Source organism: Eutrema salsugineum, unplaced genomic scaffold, assembly GCF_000478725.1.
Source record: "Eutrema salsugineum unplaced genomic scaffold, Eutsalg1_0 scaffold_5, whole genome shotgun sequence".
NCBI lineage: Eukaryota > Viridiplantae > Streptophyta > Magnoliopsida > Brassicales > Brassicaceae > Eutrema > Eutrema salsugineum.
In genome coordinates, this window is record NW_006256612.1 from 9,289,122 (window position 1) to 9,308,282 (window position 19,161).

The 19,161-nt window shown below is 37.8% G+C and overlaps 5 protein-coding genes across 5 annotated transcripts; 3 read left to right on the forward strand and 2 right to left on the reverse strand.

Annotated features, from left to right (window-relative positions):
* The first annotated feature begins 608 nt into the window (after positions 1-608).
* Positions 609-3,007, forward strand: LOC18993096 (laccase-1). Its single transcript, XM_006416576.2, has 5 exons — positions 609-739; positions 967-1,118; positions 1,219-1,463; positions 1,607-1,738; positions 1,853-3,007. Exons 1-5 carry the CDS (start codon positions 629-631, stop codon positions 2,962-2,964), a joined length of 1,752 nt encoding a protein of 583 aa, XP_006416639.1. The 5' UTR covers positions 609-628; the 3' UTR covers positions 2,965-3,007.
* Positions 3,008-5,053: 2,046 nt separating this feature from the next.
* LOC18993097 (protein MOTHER of FT and TFL1) lies at positions 5,054-7,436 on the forward strand. The gene is made up of 4 exons (XM_006416577.2): positions 5,054-5,368; positions 5,778-5,839; positions 5,985-6,025; positions 7,015-7,436. Exons 1-4 carry the CDS (start codon positions 5,174-5,176, stop codon positions 7,236-7,238), a joined length of 522 nt encoding a protein of 173 aa, XP_006416640.1. The 5' UTR covers positions 5,054-5,173; the 3' UTR covers positions 7,239-7,436.
* Positions 7,437-7,467: 31 nt separating this feature from the next.
* LOC18993098 (exonuclease 1) lies at positions 7,468-11,057 on the reverse strand. The gene is made up of 11 exons (XM_006416578.2): positions 10,595-11,057; positions 10,428-10,464; positions 9,978-10,152; positions 9,791-9,869; positions 9,403-9,447; positions 9,175-9,324; positions 8,980-9,094; positions 8,776-8,876; positions 8,595-8,692; positions 8,416-8,508; positions 7,468-8,320 (listed from the first exon to the last, which is right to left on the reverse strand). Exons 1-11 carry the CDS (start codon positions 10,670-10,672, stop codon positions 7,558-7,560), a joined length of 1,734 nt encoding a protein of 577 aa, XP_006416641.1. The 5' UTR covers positions 10,673-11,057; the 3' UTR covers positions 7,468-7,557.
* A 133-nt stretch (positions 11,058-11,190) lies between these two features.
* On the reverse strand, positions 11,191-13,060 carry LOC18993099 (receptor for activated C kinase 1A). Its single transcript, XM_006416579.2, has 2 exons — positions 12,113-13,060; positions 11,191-11,530 (listed from the first exon to the last, which is right to left on the reverse strand). The coding sequence occupies exons 1-2, from the start codon at positions 12,995-12,997 to the stop codon at positions 11,429-11,431; spliced, it is 987 nt and encodes a 328-aa protein (XP_006416642.1). The 5' UTR covers positions 12,998-13,060; the 3' UTR covers positions 11,191-11,428.
* Positions 13,061-14,206: 1,146 nt separating this feature from the next.
* Positions 14,207-19,068, forward strand: LOC18993100 (eukaryotic peptide chain release factor GTP-binding subunit ERF3A). Its single transcript, XM_006416580.2, has 19 exons — positions 14,207-14,362; positions 15,190-15,231; positions 15,308-15,382; positions 15,499-15,549; positions 15,666-15,719; positions 15,819-15,923; positions 16,126-16,237; positions 16,322-16,367; positions 16,519-16,590; positions 16,684-16,746; positions 16,842-16,996; positions 17,084-17,148; positions 17,230-17,380; positions 17,491-17,596; positions 17,680-17,815; positions 17,913-17,977; positions 18,068-18,232; positions 18,566-18,638; positions 18,741-19,068. The coding sequence occupies exons 1-19, from the start codon at positions 14,359-14,361 to the stop codon at positions 18,797-18,799; spliced, it is 1,599 nt and encodes a 532-aa protein (XP_006416643.1). The 5' UTR covers positions 14,207-14,358; the 3' UTR covers positions 18,800-19,068.
* Positions 19,069-19,161: the final 93 nt, after the last annotated feature.

Here is a 19,161-nt window from a genome sequence, read left to right on the forward strand (position 1 = left end):
AGATACGACGAGATCGACAGAGAAGATAAACAAACAGTACTTGTAGAAAGAAATCAATATATTAAACATAGGTGGGGAGCTAGCTTTTGTAAAATGAGTATGGTTCATTGGGGATGTCTCACGTGGGTTTAGGGGTCGATGGGGAGAAATATTTAAACTGTATGTAGTCGAAATATTCAACTAAAGATATTTGAATCTAAAAATAATTATATTTTCATGCATGCCATATGTATGTACGTAGTGATAATAAATCAGTGGAAACGGCTAGTTTATTTATATTTTACATAGCATTATGATCAACTCCGGCTGAGATGAGTCAGGTTCAGATGACTATATAATATATCTGAGAGATTTAGAATCTTCAATATATATAAAACACAGGTCCGTTCACTTACCGGTGATTATTAGAATATCCCACCATTTTTTTGGGCAAAGAATCATCTTATGGGGGGTTTAATCAAAAAAATTCAAAATATAGGTACTTCAACAGAAACTTTTATAAAATAATATTTAAAGTAGAAAGGAAACCCAGTTTGATCCTATATAAAGGAATCTTCACATTGACAAACTTAATCAAGATTCATAGCTAAGTGTAAGCTAAGAAAAACAAAGAATAGTACTATTCTACATGAAGAAAATGGAGAATTTCGGAATTCTAGTGATTTCGACCTCTTTGCTTATGTTTGCAACTCTTCTGCCTTACTCTTCGGCTTCAACCACCCGTCGATTTCACTTTAATGTAAGCAAATTTCACGGAGACTGAGATTCATTTTATTTACTGCTACAACTTTATTTTTGATGATAATTAAGTATCTGCGGCAAAATTATACAGCATTTGTATATATATGCACCATATTTATTCCTTATACTCACATCTTTATCAATTGTAGAATGATATAACATAATTTTATATATGATAAATCGTAACCTTCTTTGTTTTCTGGATTTTTTGTGGAGGAATTTTAGGTGGAATGGAAGAAGGTAACTCGATTGTGCCATACGAAGCAACTTTTAACGGTGAACGGACAATATCCGGGGCCATCGGTGGTGGTTCACGAAGGTGACACCGTAGAAATCAAAGTGACTAACCGGATTGCTCACAATACAACTATTCACTGGTAACAAACTCATGCATGCATTTCTATAATTTAACCACTGTTAACAATATTATTTTGTTTAATGATCAATTGATTCTTTATAATGTGAGTACGCTTATAGGCATGGGTTAAGGCAATACCGGACCGGTTGGGCAGATGGACCGGCTTACATAACGCAGTGTCCAATAAGATCGAAACAATCATACACATACCGATTCAAAGTGGAGGATCAAAGAGGCACACTCCTTTGGCATGCTCATCACTCATGGCAACGAGCCTCCGTCTACGGTGCCTTCATCATCTATCCACGACGTCCTTATCCCTTCTCCGGCAGCCACATCCAGTCCGAAATTCCCATTATACTCGGTACAAATTAGATTATATAAAACTAGTCATAATAGAAACTGCTTGTTCACGTTACATTTACATGATTACCAAGATAATCAACATGAACGTTAATATCTTGAAGAATTATGAATTGAGATGTGAATTTGGACGATATATGTTAGGCGAATGGTGGAATGATGATGTGGACAAGGTAGAGAAGGAGATGATGAAAACAGGAGCTGGAGCTAAAGTTTCCGACGCTTACACACTTAATGGCCTTCCCGGCCCACTTTACCCTTGTTCTTCTACCAAAGGTGGTCACACACTCTTTTCTCTTAACCGATGGTTTAAAACCTTTTCCAAAATCCGGTCCAATTCGTTTGGTTTCTCACTCACCGCATAAAACTAAAAATCTTGCATGTGTGCAGATACTTTTACGGCGACAGTGGACGCCGGAAAAACATACATCCTCCGCATAATCAACGCAGCTCTAAACAACGAGCTCTTCTTCGCCGTATCAAATCACACGCTAACCGTGGTCGAGGTCGACGCGGTTTACACCAAACCGGTTCATACCAAAGCTATCATGATAGCTCCCGGTCAAACAACCACCCTCCTCCTCCGCACCGACCAGCGCTCCGGCGGCGAATTTCTCATCGCCGCAACTCCTTACGTCACTTCCGTCTTCCCCTTCGACAACTCGACCACCGTCGGCTTCCTCCGTTACAACGGCAAAAACAAATCGGTTAATTACGTTAACAGACGGCGATTGACGACGACGTTGTCGACACGCGCGGTGCTCCCCGATATGCTGGACACGAAATTCGCGACGAGATTCTCCGAGAGCATCAAGAGCCTTGGATCGACGGAGTACCCGTGCAAAGTCCCGACGGCGATCGACAAGCGCGTGATCACCACGATCAGTCTCAACCTCCAGGATTGTCCGTCGAATCGGACCTGCGACGGCTACAACGGGAAAAGTTTCTTCGCGTCGATGAACAACATCTCATTCGTCCGACCTCCGATCTCGATCCTAGAGAGCTACTTTAAGAAACAGAGCAAAGGAGTATTCACGCTCGATTTCCCGGAGAATCCGCGGAACAGATTCGATTTCACGGGAGTGAATCCGGTGACGGAAAACATGAACGCCGAATTCGGGACGAAGCTGTTCGAGGTGGAATTCGGAGCGAGGCTGGAGATCGTGTTTCAGGGGACGAGTTTTTTGAACATCGAGAACCATCCGTTACATGTACACGGACACAATTTCTTCGTCGTGGGAAGAGGATTCGGGAATTTCGACCCGGAGAAGGATCCGGCGAGGTATAATTTGGTGGATCCGCCGGAGAGGAACACGATCGCGGTGCCGACGGGAGGATGGGCGGCGATAAGGATCAATGCGGATAATCCAGGAGTTTGGTTTATTCACTGTCATCTCGAGCAACATACCTCTTGGGGATTGGCCATGGGATTTATCGTTAAAGATGGTCCTCTTCCTTCACAGACTCTGCTTCCTCCTCCTCGTGATTTTCCGTCGTGTTAAAAAAAGGGTCTTGTTTTCATTATTGAGTGTTTAAATAGTATAAATCTAGATGGTTGTTTTTTTTTTTTGGGTCAAATGGTTTGTGAGATAAAAGATCAGTTTGAAAAAAACGAGGAGATTCCATGTAACTTTTGTTGATTATTACTGCTAATTGTACTTTAAACTATAGATTGTATAATAATAATCATTATCTTCATTTTGACATATATTACCACGTACACTTTATATATCAATCGATAAGAAGAGCCAACAAAATTCGACTTTTTACAGATAAAAATATATCTGCTCAAAGTCAAACGGTCTCTATGGTTCTGGTTAATTATTGCGTCCTATCTCAAAGTCAAGCAAGTACCTGGCTAAATGTTGGATCGGGAATTTTTTGCGAAATTTGGGCTCCTAATGATGAAAGCCCAACGCTTGCATATCAGATCTGGCTTGATGCAGGCTTTTTAATCTTGTTCATTATTTGCTTGCCGTTATCGTGTGGGCCTGTGGCTTACTTCGTTTTTTAGTTGCCTGTTTCAAAATGAGTTATCATTGAAGATGTTTCTGAAAATATTTTGGTTTTATAGAGTTTATTATCATTAAAAATGAACAAATAATGAGACCGACCCTAAATTAGGTGTCGGGTTTCATTTTTAACAGCGACGGTTGTAATATTTAACCAGTGAGATACATGACAAAATGTTGTAAAGGGACATGTACATGAAATTTTTTTTTTTTAATATAAAAAATGGGCCGGCCTTTATTATATATGTTTATAAAAGAGTTACCACCAGTAGAAATAAGTTTACCAAAACGAGGGCCACAAGGATCGTCCATGTGTGAGGGGTGATCCTCGTAACTGACGGCAGAAATAGTGTCACGTGGCAGGATGAACAAAAGGGATCGTGGGTAACAGCTGAGACCAACATATGGCACGTGTCAAAATTCTGGATGTATGAAATGGCCTATGCATGGCCTGTAGGTTACACTAATCCGACCAAAGCTTCTTTTAACCTTTTCCTTTTGTTTCTTCCTTCGCTTATACTGTAATTTCTAAATTCTCCGGAAACACTAATCCGACCAAGCCAATACTGTAATTTATAAATTCCACGGAAACACCAGACTATAGGTTTGAAAGATTACATATGTACTTAACGCATCTAATTTTATTGTTTTACGCATATTTGTGTACTGTTTTGATTCTAAATCAATTCAACATTATTATTAGTTTTTTTTTGGGATCAAATATAGCATTCATTTTGATGGTTTGCATAACAGTGACGAATCTGGGCGTGACCATAAATTACAAGGCACGAGTGGATTATTGTCTCGTAATCTTCCTATCATTGATGACAAAAACTTTGATTGGTAACCGGTGAAATGGTGAAATTGTGTTTTTAAACGCGATTCCGCAAGTTTTTTTATCAATCAACAAAAATCTGTAAAATGGAAAAATACACACAAAAATGCAAACTGCGTTTCTGCTTACAAAAAATACATAAAAAATTATTTTGTAGAAAATCAAATCAAATAATAAATAGATTATTTCATTTTGCAAAATTCTTTCCCGTCGTTCCGCGATTCCGCAAAAGTATCGATCAAAGCCAAAATAACGCATCATGTTGTTCAAAATATTCTATCATATAATTATTAGTAGTATTAATATAAGAATACTAAGACGTTACCAAAGAAAATATACGAAATGCAATCCGAATATAATATTTCTTAAATTCTATAACTATGATAAGCTATTAATATTTTTTTGGTGGTGGATGTTCTATAGTTAATTCGATCACATTTGTGTTTTGTTTTGACATATATCACGTTGTTTAAAACAATATATTATATTATATTATATAATATGTATTCAGACAGCTTTCAACAGATATTTTGTAAGAACTGAAAATAAATACAAGAATTTTTACATATAAAACGCAAACACGCAAAAGAAGAAAACAATCTAAAGTGTAAAATAGTTCGACGGCGTAAAAAATCACAAATAAAATGGACTGCATCATGGTTCAAATTCATTGTATTTGTCGATGGAATTATTAAAATATTTCTTTTTGTAAAAAACAAAACAAAAAAATCTATATAAACGATTACATAGATGTCCATCAGATTTCGGACATGCGCTAAACAAGACAACGATTCTATTTAAAATATAAAAGTATCTCTCTCTTTCTCTCTCTCTTTCCGCTTCTCTCTCTCTCTCCGTGGAACGATGGCAGCTTCGGTTGATCCTTTGGTGGTAGGAAGAGTGATCGGAGATGTATTGGACATGTTTATCCCCACCGCAAATATGTCTGTCTACTTTGGCCCCAAACACATCACTAACGGCTGCGAGATCAAACCCTCCGCTGCAGTCAACCCTCCTAAAGTCAACATCTCCGGCCACGCCGATGAGCTTTACACTCTCGTATGTTTTTATATATTCATCTTCTCACTTCTATATCCACTTATGTGCAATCTCAGTTGCAAACATTTTATTTTTGTCAACTCTCACTTGCAAACATATCTTTGTGGATACATATACGCTATTACGCTCACATGCTTCTTCATGATCATGATGATTATTATAGGAACATGCATGCATACATTACTTTATACATAATTTGCTGATACATTCACATAGATGTTGATGTATTCAATATACATAGATAAATTTCACTGTGTTTTCAATGCATAATTAATAATATGAGTTACTCACGGTTTAGCTGAGATTAATAATATCGTTTGCTTATTTGAGCTAGATGTGTTCGATCGATTGGTGAGATGTTAGATGAGTTGAAAAATTATTGTAGATTGTAAATATTGGATGCATGCAGGTGATGACTGACCCGGACGCACCTAGCCCGAGCGAGCCGAATATGAGAGAATGGGTCCATTGGTGCGTACGCGTGATGCACTCCTTTTTTTTGTTTTGTTTTTGAACTTGCGTACATCAAATTTTTTCCTATTCTTCTAATAATTATAAATTTTTTATGTACAAGAAGAAACGTATAAATATAATACAATTTTTTCTTATGTTTCAGGATTGTCGTGGATATCCCCGGAGGCACCATCCCCTCAAGAGGTAAGAAAAAGGAATATAGTTCAAAACTTAGTTTCCGACTTTTGAATTTACTTGTTTGGCTCTATTTCTTAGGATTCTGTTTAATTAAGTCAGTATTCAGTATTCTTTGCTATGTTTTTTCCCTACAAAGGGAAAGAATTTTGCTCGTTTATTACTTATTTCGTTTCAAAATATTTGATGTTAAATGTATACAAATATTTAAAAAGTGTTTTTTAAATAAAAAATTACATTTTTTTGTAACAATTAAAGGTTAACAACAAAAACTACATACAACTCAACCAATAATATTTTTTTTTTCTAAAATGTTAGTTATTCTAAAACGGAGAGAGTAGTTGACGTTAGTGTGAAAGCCATTAAGAAAAATATATTAGTGGTTAATTCTGTTCAGGATGACGTGTTTAGATCTAATTGAAAAACCCGGTACACTAACCTCTTTTGTTCATTTAAACATATTATCTTTGCAACGTGTTGCTTTCAGTTTGATATGAAATGGTTCCCGTATTACGATACTGATTGGTCCAAAAAACTAAATATGCATGACTCTCTCATAGGTTGCTTCTGTTTATATTATATTTTGGCAATAGCCAAATACCACTTTCCTGCATTAACATTTCCAGAGAAATTTCCGCTGGTTTTTGAAGTTAAGAGTCACTATTTAATTTTTCCCCGGTTTCAAGTTATGCCACACGATAACGACGTGTGGTGTCTTGTAAAACCAACACCTCGTGAATGTCCGTACGTGTACATTGATGTATATCAACTAAACAACCCACACATGTCATCTTATAAAAACCTTAAACACGACAAAACACAATGAATAAAAAACGCCATAAATATTTGTACAATACGAAACAAACATATAAACTTGTTCTCTAGTGAAACAATTGTTTGATTATTATCTTCAGTTCGAGTCACGAAAAAGGTTAAAAACAAGGGATATACAGACTTGCATTTGCATGTTCATATAACTTTTTGTAAAAATTTTGCAGGAAAGGAGATACTGCCATATATGGAACCGAGACCACCGGTGGGAATTCACCGTTACATATTGGTACTCTTCCGGCAAAACTCACCGGTGGGTCTGATGGTGCAGCAGCCTCCCTCGCGAGCCAATTTCAGCACCCGAATGTTCGCTGGTCATCTCAATCTTGGTTTACCTGTGGCAACAGTTTACTTCAACGCCCAAAAAGAGCCAGCTTCACGCAGACGTTGATGATTCCAAGAAGACAAAAATAAACAAAAATGTGGGTTTTATATGTCAAACCATATATTGTATTAGTCCAGTTATCGCTATATGCCTATACTATATATATGTATAGTTGCATATATACAAGGGTATACAAATATGTTTGTGTTTTTGTGTTAAATGTTGTTGTTTGAGTATGATATATGACCCATTTCGTTTCTGTGATCTTTGAGTAACTTCATAAATTAACTTAAAAAAGGTTTATATAATATAGGGTTAAAGAGTTACAAAGACGCGAAGAAGAGATTACACATAATAAAATTAACCAAAAAGATGAATATACTTACTACAATCGATGAAAGAAATCTAATATACTGCTTTTCTTGTTGTTCTTAGCCTTCCTGTTCTCTGAACCTCTACAGCTTGTTTTCACTTTGAAACTCTCGGTTCTAGGTTTAGCTCCACGCACTCTCTTTGTCGTAATGTTCACATGATCTTGAATTTCAACTATCTCTTCTTCTGTGGGCTTGGTTATTTCCTTCTCTCTATTTTTCTCAGAGTCTGGAATGGTTCTATAATCATCAAGCTCGGATAAGTCGACTGTAACCTCTTTTTGATTGTCTGAACAATCGTGTTCGTCAGAGTTTGCTGAAGAAGCAGAAACATCCATTCCTTCGGTTGTGGTCCCAAAGGAAACCTCCAGTTCTTGCGAACCATACTCTGCGAATTCCATATTGATTTCATCTCTTTTTCTTATCTTGAACGGGTTGTTATCCGGAATCAGTGAGGGATTGATGGTCCGGATTGTCATCTGATCCTTGTTAGGCTGCAAAGCTAGTTTGTGTAGATCTGAATCTTGTTTGAAGTACTTTGGATCCTTCAGAACAGTTTCTGAAGCGATCATAGCTTCATCTGCAGTCCTTTTGAGCTCTATCCTTTCCTCACTTTCGGACAAAGAACATACCAAAAAGGAGCTTTTCTTCTCCTTGAATGATCGATCAGGCGTCTTCAACTGTCTCCTAGAAACTGTGAAGCGGTTAAAAGCCTCCATAGTTATGGGATTAACATTCCCTTCAGCAACTGCAGCAGCAACAGATGGAGACAGATCTCTAATAAGTTTTAGGTGTCAAGGTGAACAAAAACTGTCAGAGATGAATGTTATAAACAGTTTAAAATATTCGGGAGGGAATATGAACAAGGATACGGTCCCAGGAACTCAAGTTGTTCAGCTGGTAAATTCTGGAGGTTCTGAGACAAGGGTTTCAAGTGCTTGAGCTTCTTAGCATCAAAGTCGTATCTGAAACAGATTTGAATAAGATAAGAACCGTAAAATAATAGATACCATCATACCAGCAACACATGACTGAGTCAAGAGCTACTTACACTCGAGCATGCTGAAAAACTGAAACTGCTTCCATAAAAGAGCTGGAGTAATCATCAGGAACTAGGTTGCCCTTTTTTGTCTTGAGAAAAGACAAAACCTACAATATGATCTCACATCTGAAGCTTTTGCCTTATCAAGGAAGAAAGCATCAATCAATCGCCGAAGAAAGTAAATGCTTACGCGTTCTACACTCTGGTACTTGGAGATGAATGCATGGGCTCTCGAAATGCCAACACCAGGAACCGAGGGGAGAAAGTCACATCCGGCTAATACACACATTGCTGGAAAAAGGCCAAACCAAGAATAGTCATCAACAACAATGTATAAATGTACATTGGGAAGAATAGTCACATCAAAGGTTAAGAAAATGGGATAGTCACTAACCAGTAAAAAGCTCTTGATCAAAATTGTGGAAGGAAGGCTTTTTGTCAACGGCTTGAAAAACATTACCTAGAACCAGTTCCTCCCCTTTACCATACCGGTCCATCTTAAAGATAACCTTTTACCATACAGAAGTTGAGGAAACATATCAAAGAATGATCTTAAAACAGTTAGCTTTATTGTACGAAAAAATCTTACAGCTTTGCAGCCATATGCAAGTAAATCGCTGTCTTCTGTTATAACAGCAGCAATCCCACCTTGTTCCAGTTCGAGGCTGGATAGATATGCTAGCTGAGCATCAGCCTCATATGGAGCTACAATAAATTCGACGTTTTCTGATTTCAGAACCTGAGAAGTTGTTAGGGCCTAGAGAAGATTTCAAATTTCACACACAGAAAATATACTCAATTTATAAACAATATATACCTGAATCAATTGATGAGCCATGGATGATGTTACACTAACTGCTCTCTGCAAATATTGATGACAATAGGCATGAGCTCACACAATATCCTAGTCTCGACCAAAATTTATTAGCGAAGTATAGAATAGATTACTGACCAAATACATCAAACCAAAAACAGCAAGAATGCTAGACTTAAGATTCAAGAAGAACAAGTTATGTTGGAAGGATTTTGGGGAAACTGGTTCAAATTCAGACACGAAAGACAGATAAAGAAAAAACTGCGTTGTAATAATATGTCTTCCTAGTTAACACAGACAAGTCCCAGAGCTTTCAGAGGCTAATTAGCAGTTATAGTACCTTCTAAGGGCAAACAGTCCTAAGCCATTGGAAATGAAAAGAAATAGGCACCTGAAAGAGCTCAGTAGCTGCTCTGACATTCCCTTCTTTAAGCTTCGCCATTGCAGCTTCAAAGTTTGCTTTTCGCTTCCTGATATATAATCGCAATAAAACACAAACGCTTAGTTCGTTAAATGAAAAAAGAAGTTTATTAGGAGCAAAGGAAAAAGAAACATAGAAGATGTGTACGGAGACTTGCCTTTGACGTTCATCTCCAGTGGCAGCCTTGCAGGGCATATTACCACCATCAAGGACAACAATTGGGATAATCTCATAGTGTTGGAGAAGATTGATTCTGTGCATGAAGTAATCAATGTACCTCAGCTTCTTCTTCCCATCAATGTCTAAACACAGCTCCATACTGCAGGAGTATGCTGTGGAAAAAGTTTCCCATCAAGTCAAGTCTACTCAGCAAATACAGTATCAGCTCGAAAGTGCTTCGATTAATTTTCTATTTCATTCTTCAACTTAAAATGAATCCATTAGGGAGGGAATTCCGAGAATAAGGTTTTCTTGGTTTAATTGCATTTTCACGTTTTTTTTTTCCCTCAATTGCATTCTCACGGTTTACTAACAAAACAAAGTATTTTCCGTATTGGAGAAATGAGTAAAACGCAATGGAGGAGATTTAAGAGAGCATGAAGCTTACCTCCTTTGTGTAGCCATGAATATGCATCGATTCCCACCTGGGAATACAAAAATTTGTAAGCGCATTATTTAAAGGTTTGATTTTTAGAGAATTTACCACCAGAACGATTAACGGAAATTAAAATCGAAACAAAAACATTAAGAACAAAAAGAAATGGTAGAAGTTACCCGTTTGCCGGCGTATTTCTGGATGTGAATTGGAAGAATGTAAGGTTTCATGAATTTGAGAAGGTCCTTGATGCCCATTTCTTTCTGCTGTCTTATCTTTTTGCTCTTCCTCTCCTTATTAGGGTTCTTTCCGATTTGTCTTTTTTTCCTTTTTTTTTTTTTTAAAGCTTTTGTTTTTTTCCGTCTCGCTTCCGAGAGAGAGAGAGATCTGAGTAAAAAAATAATGGGGAAATGATAAAGTTTTTAAGACAAGACCATGGCGCGAAAAGGAATGGCGGGAGCTAATTAAAATACGACAGACTCCACATCAGCAGTATAAGAGGCTGTTCGACTGTATCAGTCTACGTGGCGAATTTTAAATGGTCGAAAACAGCAACTGAAAAAAAAATCTAAAAAATCTTGTGCACAAATATGTTAATGTTGGATTGCAAGGACAGAAACGAGTCAAATTAGAGTGTCATTCTTGTCTCTTTCTTGTAATTAAAAAAAAATTTATTCACTGGACTTTGTTACTCATAACTCGGTTGTTTTACACATTCAAATGTATCCTTGATAGGAAAAATACTAAATTCGATTTAACCATTTTGCTTTGATTATTAATAATAATCATATGGCCTCAAATTGGAAGTAGCTTAAAATCGCAAAATCTCAAAAGAAGATAAAGAAACAGACCTAAAATTGACATAGAACCAAACATCCTTCAAACCTATAATTGACACAAAACCAAACATCCTTCCAAAATCTCAGGGTACTTTATGAGTTTGTTGATAAAACAAAAAGTGATAGATAGAAACAACCAAGGAGAGATGGATATAGAGCACAGTGATGAGTTAACTAGTAACGGCCAATGCCCCAAACTCTAATAACTCCATCGGTATAACCACTGAACAAGGTGCTTCCATCCGCACTCCAGTTCAGGCTAGTGCAGTAAATAACCTGTCCACACCAATAAACAAAACCAATTACAATTGGTTACAAGCAAGAAATCTCAGGTAATTACAAATGTGTATGGAGACTTGGAAACCATTCAAACACTGAACTTAGTTGACAAGGTAGTCATAAATTGCAACGAGATAGAATCTATATATAGACCAAAACACAATTGCTAGTTTGCTACACAGGTTTCACTTTCACAAGTTGATAAAGATTCGTCAGCAAGATACTGCAAGCTATGGCAAAGCCAATGTATGACTGAAGATAAATTCAGACGAAAGAAGAAGGGTATTTACATGGAAGGGAAACACCCACAAATAGGTTTACACAATTTGAGATTGAAACAAGGATAGAAAACCGCATACATGCAACATTTCTTGCATTTCAATAGATCAATCCATAAGAACCATTCCAATAACACGTCTCCATTTACTATAACAGATGTCGATGTTAATAATGTTAATAATCGATCACCAGTTTTACCTACCATCAGAGACAACTACAGAAACATCTATCTACACAAAATCAGAAAACTTGTAATCGACCGCAAACATATAATCGAGTCATGAACTACTATGAGTGTACCTTCTTTTTGGTGGCTGCAGTACCACTTCCGTCTGACTTCTCGGCCTCGGCTTTGAGATCAACCTTCAAGTCCTCAACAATGCTCTTGCTCTCTAGATCCCAAATCTTAATACCCTGCTCGGTTGCAGCACATAGCCAGTACCTATTGGGGCTGAAGCAGAGAGCATGGATCACAGAGTTAGCTTCGAGAGAGTAAAGCTTCTTCCCCTCGGCCAAATCCCACAGCAAAACCACACCGTCTTTGCCTCCGCTCGCACAGAGAGAACCATCGGGTGATACAGCCACCGTGCTCACGTATCCGGTGTGACCAGCAAGAGTCGACCTCAGCTTACAGTTCGAGAGGTTCCACACTTTCACAGTTTTGTCCCACGAGGCTGACACAATTGTCGGCTGGAGCGTGTTTGGGCTGAATCTGACGCAGCTAACCCAATCATTGTGTCCCTCACTGCCTCCTTCGGAGATCGTGTACTTGCACTCACCTAGAGTGTTCCACAGCTTGATCGTACGGTCACGCGACGCCGAGACGATCTGACGATTGTCAAGGGAGAATGCGACGGAGAGCACGTCCTTGTTGTGTCCGACGAATCTGCGAGTGGAGATACCGGCGGCGAGATCCCAAAGGCGGAGCTCGCCGTCCCAGCTTCCGGAAAGCGCGAATTGTCCATCTGAGGATAGAACGACATCCTCGACGAAGTGGGAGTGGCCAGTGAGACGCCTCTGAGCAACACCGTAGGCCTTATCGTCCTTGGTGAGTTTCCATAGGATGATCGATTTGTCGCGTGATGCTGAGACGATGATGTCTGCGTTATCAATAGGCGTGGCGATTGCCGTCACCATGTCAGTGTGTGCACGCATGGTACCCTTCAAAATGAGTCCTTCCGCCATTGTCGGTCTCTGGAGAAGCCTCTGAAACTAGGGTTTTTCGCTTTCTCGGGGGAGGCGGAGATGCAAACGAGAAGGCGTGAAAACGGAAGAAGCAATTTATATGAGGGAAACAAAAACTGGATTAGGGTTAATTTTGTTGGGCCCTATATGATCAGGTTTATTAGTAAATGGGCTTCTCTGTTCTCAGTCTATGTTTTGGTGGCAACTCCATACCATACATGTGAAAGATGTAGAATCGTCTTCGAATTTGTGCTTGCGATAACATTTTCAATATTCCGATTTACTTGGATTCAAAAATCTTATCGCAGAAACGATATATAACTGAAATGAACGGCACACAGATGTACTTACAAGTTTCCTTTAGTCTTCGGTGAATAAACATTAAACATTTTTTGTTTTATACCTGATTTTTTAAAAAAATGAGCAAGTATCACCAAAACGAGACATAACATACGGTAATACAAATGTTATTGTCGGGTGACTTAGTATTAAGTTTCCAAGTAATGGTCTCTGTAAAGTCGATATGTTAAATGGTCAGTCCTCTTCTCAACCTCTAACACATGATAAAAAAATAAGCTTGGATTCGCCCTCCACATGATTGGTTTCAATTGTAATTTTGATGAGGCTTACGGTCTGAATAAAAAAATAAGTTTGACTTATTTGGATTGTTAGAGATCAATATGGAACTGCTAGATATCTGTATTCTGTCACTTGTGGAGAATCTTCTTCGCCTTTACCGTTTACAAACCAAAAGCTTAAGCACTTGAATCATCAAACCAAACGTGAGATTCGTAGGCTTTACTTCGGTAGCTTTTGACTGAGATTGCAAGGCCTTCCACACCAATCTAAATGGCTTATCAAGAGATTCTGTAATGGAAAATATATGAAAGGTTATTCAAGTTGTAGGTAGTAGAGTTATAAGGATGTTAGTTCACTAATGTTAAATCAAGTAGCTCATACATTAATAGCAAAGCATGGTCCTACTAATTTGTCTTTTCTTTTCAAGTGTATCGATCTATAACATTAGAGGGATAACTTTGTTACTTCACAAGATGTATCTTAAGTAATTATTATTTGGGCCATACAAAACGGGCTTATTTTATTTAACGACGTCTTCTCAAGTTAAAAACTAAAAGTTTCGGATGCGAGTAATTTTCATTACGTAAGGCATTTTACTTTGACTTAAAAAAAAAACCGAAAAAAATAAGGAGGGAATATATAAGTTATACACCTGGGGAAAAATTACAGCTTCTTAGAAGTGGCCGTGGTTTCGTTTGGTGGATCCCTTAACGAGCTTCTTCTTTTCGCGATAAAACCTAGAACGCTTTCCTTTCGTTCAATCCAATCCAGCAGCATCCGCCATGGGTAAAGTTTCCGATTTCTCTCTCTTCATTTTCCTCTTTGTCTTTTTCCTGTCCGATTTCTCGTCTTTTATGCGCGATGCCTGCTTTCGTCGCTCGATCTGATATCCTGTATATATCGGGTGTATGTATGTCTTACTGTGTTAACTGGCATCGATTATGGAGCTGGTTGATAGTTAACCTGAAACCGGAGGTAGAATTATCGGCGTGAGAATTAGTAATCGGATTTAGGGTTTAGCTGATTTGTTTTAGCTTTCATGACTTATTTAGAACTGACCCTGGTAATTTATCTCCTATCTACAATTTTAGTGAAATTCAATCTCTCAGATAGTTAGGGATTTATTGGTTATTTTGCGGAATTCTTCGGCAATTATCTGTACGTTTTGATTGTAAAAGTGCCTGGATCTACGTTTCGGAGGTCGTAATTGCAATCAGAACCATCTAGTTCTGAATCATGATAATTCGGATTATGTTATGGTTATCTATAGTGAAGTAGCAGATGGGTTGTAAAAGCTTATATGAATCTTATGTGACCTGAAAAAATTCCCCCTTTTCGCTTATCCGAAACTTCTCATCCTCACTAATTTTGTCTTTCCCAGAAATTTAGGGTTGTTTTGTACAAACTTCGTCTGACATAGAGTCACAGTAGTCTTCATTTTATGCGAAAGCTGAATGTCTGATTAATTGTTGATTTTGTTTCACAAACGTGCAACATGTTCATCTTAATAGGCATTAGTCCGTTTTGATTCTGATGTGCCTTGGTAATATGTGGGTCTTGTTAGTTATTCTGTCCTTTGTATTGTATCTTATTTCTTTTGATTAACTATGTAGATCTTGAGGCTGAGATCCGCGCATTACAGCTTGATTCGGCAGGTAATTCCTGAATATAACAAGCTTAACAATCTCTTTCTTATTTTCAATTGTACTAAAAGTTGGTTGATATATGCAGAAGAAAACAATGGAGTTATCATTTCGGAAGATCAGAACTCAGATAGAGTTGAGAAATTGGATAAAGCAGAAGAAGGTAAACTTTAGCATTACTACGTACAATATTAACTTGTGGTTGAGGGAGGGTCCAAGGTTTGTGCTGTGATGAGATCGAATACTAATTCTAACACTTTATTTATCTTTGCTTCACAGACCTGACAGATAAGGTGCGAGAATCAGCGCCAGTTCCTGATGAGCAACAAGGTTTCTAGATCTTTTATGTTCTATCTCTTTCCATTTTATTTTTCTAAAAATTAGTTTAATTTATATAAGGTTTGCCACCTTGGTGATTTTTTTTTGCTGGACTTTGGTGGTTGCAGCTTCCGAGGATCATGATCAAGAATTGCTCCATCCAGTGCATAACCCAGCGAAAGGTTCTTTGATTTTCTCACACTACTCATGTCTCATCTTTCTGCGATCGTGTTTTCTTGTTGAAGATTTGTTTATCTTTCTTTTATATTTAATCAATTTAGCTAAAGAGAAGGCAGCTCAAGAGAAGGCTGCGAAAGAGGAAGCTGAAGAAGAGGCAGAAGCAAACAAAAAGAGACACTTGAATGTGGTTTTCATTGGGCATGTTGGTATGGCTATCGGCTTGTTTATTTCTTTTCATCAGTTCTACCTTCATAATAAATAAATCTTGCGTATTTTCTAAAATAATTTCGGGCAAGCTTATGCTACAGCTTATATTGTAAGAAAATTTCCTTCTGTAGTCGCAGGATTTCAAAGCTTATGTAACTCTGAATCTTGCTATAATCTTTACACGGCCATTTTCAATTACAGATGCAGGAAAATCTACAATTGGAGGACAAATTCTCTTCCTAAGTGGCCAGGTGGATGACCGACAAATCCAGAAGTACGAGAAGGAAGCAAAAGAAAAAAGTAGAGAAAGCTGGTGAGTGTATCCGATGAATTCACACTGAAAAGTAATGCTTCTGTTGTAATTGATTCGTAAACTTGTTATTGCTCTGTATACTAGGTATATGGCATATATAATGGATACAAATGAAGAAGAGAGGGCCAAGGTATTTCCTGTGTTTTGATTTGTGTTTCTTCGTTAGCTAAAAATATTTGTCCTAGAAGATATAATTTACATGTCTAAAGAATTCCCAGCAATGTTTATGGTTGAATTTAACTTACCTAAAAGTGGTATGGCTAACTTGCTACGTTTGACAGGGTAAAACAGTTGAAGTTGGAAGGGCTCATTTTGAAACTGCGAGTACTAGATTTACCATTTTGGATGCTCCGGTTAGGCTTAACCTGAAACTATTGTTTTTTGTTCATTTGTCTTTGATGTGGAGTTTTGGGTTCTAATTCTCTTGCGCTTTTTTGGACTTGTAGGGTCACAAAAGTTATGTACCAAATATGATTAGTGGAGCATCTCAGGCGGACATTGGTGTACTGGTTAGTCACTAACATGTTAATGTGTTTCTGATTCTTTACTGTAACATCCGTCTTTGGTAGGTAGCCTTTAATTTGCCCGTGGCTCTCTGTTGTAGGTGATATCGGCTCGAAAAGGTGAATTTGAAACTGGATATGAGAGGGGTGGGCAGACACGTGAACATGTTCAACTCGCAAAAACATTGGGCGTGTCAAAGCTGGTCGTTGTTGTGAACAAGATGGATGATCCAACTGTGAACTGGTCGAAAGTGAGGTATTTACATTAACCTTTCTTATCCCTGTCACTGTTAATTTTCACATCTGTTTCCGTTCATCCTCGTATTTATGTTCTCCTATGCAGATACGATGAAATAGAACAAAAAATGGTACCATTTCTGAAATCCTCTGGCTACAACACAAAGAAAGGTATGCAGTGAACTATAGGCGTTACAGAATAGCTATGGTCTAATTGCATGTTTAATTTGTTTTTACTCTTTTGTTGTGAAGATGTCATATTCTTGCCTATATCTGGTCTAATGGGGGTAAATATAGACAAGAAGATGGATCCAAACGTTTGTCCTTGGTTCAGTGGCCCTAGCTTTTTTGAAGTCCTTGATTCTATTGAAGTTCCCCCACGGGATCCTAATGGTCCATTCAGGTGAACCTTCACTGTGTCCCTTTTTCTCATTTTTTTGTTTTTTCTTTTCATCCCGGTCTTTTCATTTTGTTGCAGACTTTGTTAACCCGAATTGATCTTTTGAAATGTAGGATGCCCATTATTGATAAATTCAAAGACATGGGAACAGTTGTGATGGGAAAAGTAGAATCTGGCAGCATTCGGGAGGGTGACTCCTTGCTTATTATGCCAAACAAGGTACTTTCCAGATGTCTTTTCTCACACTTCATATTGAATTGCCAGCTTATTGTGTTCCTGATGGCTTTCATGTGTTACTGTAGGAACACGTGAAAGTTGTTGCTATATATTGCGATGAAGATAAAGTTAAGCGTGCAGGACCCGGTGAAAACTTGAGAGTACGTATAACTGGCATTGAAGACGAGGACATCCTCTCAGGTTTTGTTTTATCCAGCACGGGTGAGTATATTTACCTAAATTTTGTTGATATCTGGAATCTTAATCTTCTCCTTTTCATAGTTGTATTAATTTGTGAGTTATTTGTCTTCTGTTGCAGTAACGCCTGTCCCTGCTGTTACTGAGTTCGTTGCCCAACTACAAATCCTTGAGCTGCTTGACAACGTAAGCACATCATTCTTCTGGATAGTCTTGCTTTCTTACAGTATATTCAAAAATCTAATGCTTCGAGTCTTTCATTATTTTGCTGCTTAGGCTATTTTTACAGCTGGTTACAAAGCTATACTGCACATTCATGCGGTAGTGGAGGAATGTGAGATAATCGAATTGATAAGCCAAATTGATATGAAGACGAGGAAACCCATGAAAAAGAAAATTCTGTTTGTGAAGAATGGTGCTGCTGTTGTGTGCCGTATACAGGTTTGGTTCCTTCTGATTACCTTTTCTTTCCTCAAAACTTTAATTCAAAGCCTGCAAGTTATGGTTTAATTTTCTATTCCAATCAAAGAAAGAGCTGAATTATTTCGAACTTGGTACAATCTTTTGGTGATGAGTATTGGTGTTCAAACTTGTTTTGGATGTAAAAAGAGTGATAAAAAATTTCCAGTCTGTTTCCCGGTAGATGGCTTGTAAGTGATATTATTGCTACAAGGCTTACTCGAAACATTGAGATCATCCTACGAGATTTCCATTCAAATATTATCAAGTGTTTGTAATCCTTATCTCTGCTAATCCGTTGCTGTCTCTTTGCAGGTTACCAATTCAATCTGTGTTGAAAAATTCACAGATTTCCCTCAACTTGGAAGATTCACTCTACGAACTGAAGGTAAAGATTTTCCGAGACTTGTATCAAATGCAATGCAGAATATGATCACTCTCATATTTACTAATGTGCATGGTTTACAAATTGTATTTGGGGGCAATACAGGGAAAACAGTTGCTGTTGGAAAGGTGACTGCGCTCTCAGGTGCTTCCTCAAGCGCTTGATCCAAATTTTTGTGAGAAAGACAAGAAGGTGACGGCAAGTCCCGGCTCTAACACATGGCGGGAGCGGCGAGGTCCAACTGTTATGTTTTGGCTAGAGAGAGAGAGAGAGAGGGCCGATGCTAAGAGAGTGATGCAATCTTTATTAACATTTGTTGTCGTTTTGAGTATTTTCCGTTTATGTAGAGGAATTACCTCCCTCATGAGATACTTATCAAATCACATTGTATTGAATCTATTTTCGTAAACCAAGGAACTAAAGTTTTGAGTCTTTTGGTTGGACTACGCAAAACAATTCACAAAATTGAATGTCATTAAATTGGTCCGGTGATATTGAGATAATAACAGTCGAGAAAAATAATTTA

Bases quoted from the DNA above. Each gene is read 5' to 3' on its own strand.
- LOC18993097 (XM_006416577.2), top strand. From the start codon at position 5,174: ATGGCAGCTTCGGTTGATCCTTTGGTGGTAGGAAGAGTGATCGGAGAT. The intron at 5,369-5,777 runs GTATGTTTTTAT...GGATGCATGCAG, and splicing joins CCGATGAGCTTTACACTCTC to GTGATGACTGACCCGGACGC. The intron at 6,026-7,014 runs GTAAGAAAAAGG...AAAATTTTGCAG, and splicing joins AGGCACCATCCCCTCAAGAG to GAAAGGAGATACTGCCATAT.
- LOC18993096 (XM_006416576.2), top strand. From the start codon at position 629: ATGAAGAAAATGGAGAATTTCGGAATTCTAGTGATTTCGACCTCTTTG. The intron at 740-966 runs GTAAGCAAATTT...GAGGAATTTTAG, and splicing joins CCCGTCGATTTCACTTTAAT to GTGGAATGGAAGAAGGTAAC. The intron at 1,119-1,218 runs GTAACAAACTCA...GTACGCTTATAG, and splicing joins CACAATACAACTATTCACTG to GCATGGGTTAAGGCAATACC.
- LOC18993098 (XM_006416578.2), bottom strand. From the start codon at position 10,672: ATGGGCATCAAGGACCTTCTCAAATTCATGAAACCTTACATTCTTCCA. The intron at 10,465-10,594 runs GTAACTTCTACC...TTGTATTCCCAG, and splicing joins AGAAATACGCCGGCAAACGG to GTGGGAATCGATGCATATTC. The intron at 10,153-10,427 runs GTAAGCTTCATG...CTTTTTCCACAG, and splicing joins TTCATGGCTACACAAAGGAG to CATACTCCTGCAGTATGGAG.
- LOC18993100 (XM_006416580.2), top strand. The intron at 16,238-16,321 runs GTGAGTGTATCC...TCTGTATACTAG, and splicing joins GAAAAAAGTAGAGAAAGCTG to GTATATGGCATATATAATGG. The intron at 16,368-16,518 runs GTATTTCCTGTG...TACGTTTGACAG, and splicing joins ATGAAGAAGAGAGGGCCAAG to GGTAAAACAGTTGAAGTTGG.
- LOC18993099 (XM_006416579.2), bottom strand. From the start codon at position 12,997: ATGGCGGAAGGACTCATTTTGAAGGGTACCATGCGTGCACACACTGAC. The intron at 11,531-12,112 runs GTACACTCATAG...TGGTGTGGACAG, and splicing joins CTGCAGCCACCAAAAAGAAG to GTTATTTACTGCACTAGCCT.